This window comes from Diospyros lotus, chromosome 2 (assembly GCF_014633365.1).
Source record: "Diospyros lotus cultivar Yz01 chromosome 2, ASM1463336v1, whole genome shotgun sequence".
Classification (NCBI taxonomy): Eukaryota; Viridiplantae; Streptophyta; class Magnoliopsida; order Ericales; family Ebenaceae; genus Diospyros; species Diospyros lotus.
The window spans coordinates 7,354,856-7,362,190 of NC_068339.1; the positions used below are offsets into that span (position 1 = coordinate 7,354,856).

General features: G+C 37.1%; 2 protein-coding genes across 7 annotated transcripts in view; one reads left to right on the forward strand and one right to left on the reverse strand.

Annotated features, from left to right (window-relative positions):
- Positions 1 to 2,500, forward strand: part of LOC127794943 (uncharacterized) — a 49,802-nt gene extending 47,302 nt beyond the window's left edge. For 5 of the 6 annotated variants that reach the window (XM_052326274.1, XM_052326275.1, XM_052326276.1 and 2 more), the window contains 2 exons: positions 1,767 to 1,867; positions 1,986 to 2,500. In XM_052326274.1, the coding sequence (XP_052182234.1) occupies positions 1,767 to 1,867; positions 1,986 to 2,316 (432 nt within the window). In that variant the 3' untranslated portion in view covers positions 2,317 to 2,500. Of the gene's footprint in view, positions 1 to 1,766; positions 1,884 to 1,985 lie in introns of all 6 variants that reach the window. The other variant, XM_052326279.1, reaches the window with a different exon arrangement.
- Positions 2,501 to 3,632: 1,132 nt separating this feature from the next.
- Positions 3,633 to 4,956, reverse strand: LOC127795594 (transcription factor MYB114). The gene is made up of 3 exons (XM_052327375.1): positions 4,679 to 4,956; positions 4,357 to 4,486; positions 3,633 to 4,136 (listed from the first exon to the last, which is right to left on the reverse strand). Exons 1-3 carry the CDS (start codon positions 4,812 to 4,814, stop codon positions 3,680 to 3,682), a joined length of 723 nt encoding a protein of 240 aa, XP_052183335.1. The 5' UTR covers positions 4,815 to 4,956; the 3' UTR covers positions 3,633 to 3,679.
- Between the last annotated feature and the right edge of the window lie 2,379 nt (positions 4,957 to 7,335).

The following is a 7,335-nucleotide window of genomic DNA, read 5'->3' on the forward strand; positions in this document are numbered from 1 at the left end:
TGTCGGCCTTCCTTCAATTTTGTCTCTCTCAATTGCTCCCACCAAACAGATGCACCACCCTTCAATCTGTAAGCCACTAACTTGACGAATTGTTGATCTGGGATCTCCATGTATTCGAAAAATCGGTTAACCTTAGTGATCTAATCTGGGAACCCCTCAATATCAAGATCTTCACTAAAGGTAGGGATATCAACATTTAGTTTATACTCATCGTTGCCCCAATGGTTGTACTAATGCACATTCCTCCTAACCCTTCTACCACCAGGGTTAGCTATTGCTCGACTAAGATCATCCTCTTCATCGCTATCTTCAATCATTAGTCTTCTAGGATTAACAAGGACATGATTAATGGGTGGTATTCCTTCTTCGACTTGATTCACCCTATTATTCAGGTTCTTGTCATCATAACTCGTAGTAAGGCACCCAATTGGTTGTTGATTTACTCCAATTGTTGCTGGATGGTATAAGTTACTTCTTGCTGTTCTTCGATTGCTCTACAAACTGCAGACAACCCCTGATCATCGTCACGAGACTGGTTGCTTCCGTTGCCTTCAAGATTGGCTATCTGATTGGTTGGTTAATCGGTTTGATACCACCTGACGCAGTGTGTAGTGTGTGTGTAAAGAAAACACACAAAGAAACCCTTGAAACAATAATTTTCAAGTATCCTTGAGAGAATAAACTTCGACGACCAAAGTTGGACTCTCAACTAGGTACAAGAATTGAAGCTGCTTACTGGAAAAAATTGAATTAGTTTGCTAAAATTTATTGAATAATAAAACTGGTTACAACCCCTACCTTCTAGGTATATTTATAGAATTTGGCTAATCCATCTAATACTTGTAAATAAAATCTAACTAGAATTCTATTAAAAATAAAACCCTAACAAACATGAAATAGAATTAATATCCTAAAACATATGAAGTATTAAAATATTAAAATACTATTTTGCTACTGTTCCAATGCTACTGTTACGGGCTGCCTGGTTTGGGTCGGGTCTTGATCAATGACCGCATCAGATATGATTTCCCCAAATTTCCCATAAAAGCCTGAACTTGCTGTGCAGCTGGATATTTCAGCCTTTCATAAGCCCGTTGAGATCATTATGATATCTCATTGATTGAAATGGTTATGGAACCAGTGGTAGGCTGCTAGCCCTGGAATAAGAGGTTTTAAGTGGATTGATTAATGAATTTTATCCTTTAGCTAACATTTTTTTGAACACTTAATTTCTTATTTGTTATTTAGTCATTCGGGGAATGGTTTTGAGGCAATATTTCTGAGAGGAGTATAGTCATTTTTTACTCATATAACCTTATAAATTGGCTACCTTTTCTAAGGAAGCATAATCTCTACTTGCACAGGCAACTCTTTACGTTGAAATATGAAGTATTTGCAAAATTGTCAAGTTGCAGTGCACTTGCCCTTAGTTATCCTAATGACATGAATGCATACACTTGCCTCTCTGGGACGCACCGTTTATTGTATTATCTTTTAGGATGGGATTCGTCTCTTGTTTAATTGAAATTCTTGTGTAATTTTCATCGTAGTGTTGAACCTGTGGGTGGTAATGCATCAATTTCTAATCATAACATTTAAATTACTTTTGTAATTGCCCACTATTTATTTTCTTTTCTCCTTTAAGAAGCTTAAACTCGAGTTGGGTCTCTCACCTGTATCTTAGTCCTTAGATTCGTTTATTTGGAAGTTGCTCTATTTTCTTTCATGGTTCATATTACTAATGCTTTTCGCTATTTCTTTGGCAGCTGGTTGAGTTGTTAGACAGTCCATTGCACAATTACTTCAAGCAGAATGACTGCTTGAATTATTTCTTTTGCTTCCGATGGGTTCTGATACAATTTAAAAGGCAAGTGGCACGCACGGTAACTTCGTCTCATGTTCTTTTCTGGTCGTTGGATTCTGCATCTTTGTGGTTTTACTCCAATTTACCCATGATCTATTCTAACCGCCTTTTTGTTTGCCAGGGAATTTGAATTTGAAAGAACAATGCAGTTGTGGGAGGTATTGTGGACCCATCATTTATCAGAGCACCTGCACCTGTACGTGTGTGTTGCGATTCTGAAGAGGCATCGGCAGAAGATAATGGGGGAGAAGATGGATTTCGACACACTGTTGAAGTTTATAAATGAGCTGAGTGGTCATATAGACCTTGGTTCCATCTTAAGGGATGCAGAAGCTTTGTGCATCTGTGCTGGAGAGAATGGGGCAGCCAGCATTCCTCCTGGGACTCCACCTTCATTGCCCACGCAGGAAAGCTTATTGTACCCTCTGCAAGATGATGATGAAGTATTGTAAACGTATATGCATGGCTTACAAAACTAAACTGAGGAAGATGGATGGATGGAGATTGGTGCTTCATGTAGCAAGTATTAGTAGTAGTAGTGGTAGTAGTAGTAGTATATAGATTCTGAATGTGTTTTTCGTCTTTATCAACGTATTTGCTGCTAATAATAATAATAAAATCCTGATTGCATTAAAATGCCAATCAAGTGGCTGTGGCAACCCTCCCTCATAAATGAATGAATTTTGTGCCCATTCGTTATTTTTGGTTTCTCAAATCCTAATCCCCCGTTTTTGCCCCCAAATCCTCTTTCGCCCACTGAGGTACCAAATATCACATCTCCTTTTATTTCATCGTTCACTGCCTTGCCTAGTTGTTTACTACTTTTTCTTTCTTTGTGCCCCTGCTTGCTTTCTGATCTAAGTAGAGCCTTTTCGGGGTCACTCGATCTGTGGTTGTAGGCGTTGGCATGTGCCTAATTAAGGTTCTTCCATTGATCCAGTTAGCGTACAAATTTTAACGGCAATATTTTCTGTACGATCAGTTTATGTATGAGGTTCCAAGGTTTAATTAAAATTTATGTAATGGAACTCACTCCGTTACCCAAGGCTAATGCTGCTCGTCAGCCTGTGATTGATATTTTGGTGGTTTGTCCTTCCATGAAAAAAAGTGGAGGGATCTATCTCATGATCTCCAGCTAGCGGACTTCGAATCTATGCTGGCCCATCATGGGATTATGATTCCCCAATTATGATGCTACTTCCAAGAACTGCTGCATGCAGCAAAGGACACTGGTGGGTGGCCTTGTGCCTTGCATTTATCTTAACTTTTATTCCTTGTAAGTTCGCTTGCATGCTGTCTCTTCTTCTACTTCTTTTCTGAATTTACTTCCTTGTGGTACGCAAATCCCATTTGTCACAGATTGATATGATCTAATTACTTTTGTACCACTGTCACTTTTTATCTTTTTCTTTTGGTTGGTGCCGGTGGGGAACTATTTATGCAGAGGGTAGTTTTGTTTTCTCTATCCACTTTGGTTCGTGCCTAATCTTATATTGTAATAGTTTTTATGAGTTTATTTCTCATTTAGCAAAAAAGGTGTGTGTCATCGCTTGGGCAAAGAGATGATCTGTGATGGATAAGTAATTACAAATTTCCCTTTCAATTAAGAATTGGTTTGATTGACAACTTGCAAGTCCCACCATCCACCATCTCTGACCACATTAGTTCCTGTTCCGAAATCATCTCATAGTACCCTTTATGGCTTCGTTTCTCATTGTGCAACACACACGCACTACTAAACCATATATGCACGCAATATTGAAACTTTATTTTAGATCACCGTTTGATTCAATCAACAACAACAAAGTCCCACCACTAGCCTACGTGGTCATGGTCATGGGAGTAATTAGCCTCATCCACAAAGCTTCCAAATGCCTCGGACAAAGCGAAGGAATCCAATATGGGCATGAAAAGCTCATCATCGTCGAAGAAGAATGGTGCGTTATTATATGTAGCAGATGATAATGATGGAGGTTGTTGAATGTCGTCAAAGGTGAACAAGTTTTCTGTTTCTTCCATTAACGGAGCAGTAGTGATGGCTGTAATCTGCTCTTCTTTTGCACCATTAATGGATGCTTCAGCGCAAATGGGTGGAGTCGTTGACGCCGTAGGTGGTGTCCGGAGTTGGGCATTCTTGTTCTTGGCACGGGTAAGGGCGGCTGCAGTTTTGCGTTGGGAGTAGTAGTTATGCTGCTTGCTCAAATGTGTATTCCAATAGTTCTTCACTTCATTATCTGTTCGGCCGGGGAGTCGACCAGCAATCAGTGACCAGCTACACCAACAGAAACCCGGCACAGCTAATTAAATTATCAAACCCTCGAGTTGTGGTCGTCTAACATTAATTAGATGATATACACCAGTGGTACATTTTATATTTGAAGTTAAAAAGAGTCTCGTAAACCTAAACCCTTTCTAATAAGTCCGGAAAAATATAATTTATACGGAGAATTGTTAATAAGTGTAGAAAATGAAGTGGGGAGTTGAGGAGTCACCGGTTGCCGAGAAGTTTATGGAGCCTGATGATGAGGTCTTTCTCTTCATCGGACATTTGGCCACGCTTGATGTTTGGCCTTAGATAATTCTTCCATCTCAGCCTGCAGCTCTTACCACTTCTCAGTAAACCTGCGCGCAATGAGTTATAAGTTAATTTCACATGAACACACACACACACACACAGCATTAATTAACATATATATATATACCGATGTATTCTAGACAATTGATATATATATATATATATATGATTAATAATTTAATGGAAGAGTTGGGGGGTTTACATTTAATTAATGGATTATTAATTAGTAGAATTTGTACCTGATTGTTGGGAAATGGTAGCCCACTTGCCTTCTCCATAAGCCTCCACATAACTTTTGAGAATCATGTCCTCTTCTGGTTTCCACAACCCTTTCTTAATCCTTGCAGATTCTGCCTTCTTCCCTAATTCCTCCATTACTCTCTCTCTCTCTCTCTCTCTCTCTGATAGCTATTCCAGTCTTGAGTTGTTGTAGTAGTAGTAGTATTCATATGAATGTCGAAGTTGATTGGATTCTATATATACACACACAGAGAGAGAGAGAGAGAGAGAGAGAGAGAGAGAGAGAGCAAATTAAGTGTTGATATGGAAGCAGCCGTGCATGGATTTTACAGGCAGTGATCAACATAAGGTGAGGGACCCTTTTTCTTTTCACTTTAGCTGTATCCATATCTAACACAATTCACATTACCCTTTTCAGTTCAAATCAATATCAAATCATTTCTCCACTTGATTTCACTTCCCCACCTTGAATTGAGTTGGATTGAATTGAACCCATAAATACGTAGGCAAATAATATTCTTTATAATTATGAATCATTTCGGTACGTGGATTATTTCTTTATCTATGGCTACCAAGAAGGGTGCTCGTGAAAGAATTATTTTGAATGAAAGTATTAGTTTTTAAGTACGTACTAGCATTTGATAGTTACATGCAGCTTTTGATTTTTTTTAGATAAATTTTATATAAATATAAATTTTGACCTAATAATAAAATTGTTTTATTCTATTGTAACTTATAAGATTATAAATTTCAACTCTTTTGCATATTGTTATTGTTTTTCTTATAAGCAAAATATATAAAGGATATATTGAATAACTAAAAATATTTTGAATACCAAATTAAATGTTTGCTTAAATAATAAAATAGATAATGGAAAAACATATCTTTTTTATATTTATGTATAATAATTATTAATCTTAACACACGTGAATTATGAATAGCATGAGATTTGAGGACACCGATACCCTTCAATCAAAAAGCCATGTCCCCTCCCCTCCCCCCCCGGCGAAAAAAAATAATTTTGAACCATTAATTTTCTCTTTCATTTCTTTTTCAATTAAGTTTTAAGTATACCCATATAGTTTTGACATATTTTAATTTCACCAAATAAATAACATAAAGAGTTACTGCAAAACTAAACCTTGCTATAATATATGCTATCTATCTTTTGGTATCCAATCTTGTTATTATCTCTTTTTTTCTGTATCCCATGATTTTGTCTTTTAAATATGGGTGTTACCCTTACCCATATATATATTTTACTTTAATTTGGTCTCAAAATGGCCTCATTAATAATGGTAATGATAAAATTATGCTTTCATAATTTGATTGTTACAAATTTAATTTTGAGAGGAAGTAATAATACATCCGAATTATCAGCTTTTTGTTACCAAAAATGGGGGTGAAAAGTGAACATGACTGGACGTTGGAATTTGGTGGGTGCACAGCATTTATTGGTGAATAATAGCTTTATTCTTGTTGTACTTGTACATACACATACACAGACAGAGCTAGGAGGGGGGTGGGTTGTGTGCCTGCCTGCGGGCCATACATTTTTTATATGCAATGGAATGTCATCCAGTGGGGCTTAATCATATCAGTTAAAAAGAGAGAGAAAGAGATATAAATAAAAAGTATTAAACTCATATTTTGATTTAAAAATTCAGAGATTGCTTAAATTTTATCTCTTTTGAAAACAAAGTGTCGTAAGGAAACTGAGACTGAGGTAACATTGTCCTCTCTATGTATGCGCATATATCATACATATTTTTGTAGGTTGCCTGGATGCAATACTTGCGGTGTTCAAGTTTCTCTCAATTAATTAATTCTTAAGGAGTGAGTGACAATTTTTTTAATAATAATTTTATTTTTCAAATTTTACTGATTTAAATCCTAATATTTTATATAAAATTTTAAATATTTTATCACACCATCATACCCGTTATTGGAAAACTCCAACCACCGGCTTGTATGAACGCGGGGCAGTCCTCTCGGTCTCACTTGCGTCCCGTACAGAAAACCAGAGAGCACTTGGAGGGTTGGGTTACAAACAGAAACAGTGACAAAGAAAAGACAAGTCTGTGTGTGGCCTACACTTCATACTCCTTTACAGAGCTCTCCTCCAATCTCTCTATTTCTTCTTTCCTTTTTGCTTTAAAAATCTAAAGTTGCTTCCTTGTTTAGCTTTCTTTCCCTTTTTTTGTTTTCTAGATCCAAAAACAATGCCCAAGAAGTGAAATGAAGGCATGACTTCTGAGCCACGGCCCATTAGGTCTCACGGAGCCCAAGTTTAAGAGGCGGGAATTTTGTCTCTTGTTTGGGCCGCCATTTGCCATTGACGCCATGAAGGGGGCCTCGATCGCCCCTTCCTCTGTAATGGGTTCTGCTCACCGTCATCGGAGCTCCCAAGTCCAGCCCCATTTCAGGTTATTAATATCATTTGTTTTATCTATTTATTGTTTTACGTATTGTAATTGGATTATTATTATTATTATTATTATTATTGAGCCCGCCAGTTTGGGTTTCTTTGATTTCTTTTCTGGGTTACCTACCCTCCTATATATCTTTCCCATTTCAGCTAGTTTCATTGTTTGATTTCCTTTCCATAAAAATCTTATAAAGATATTATTTGAAAGTTTTGGTAGTAGCCATTTTC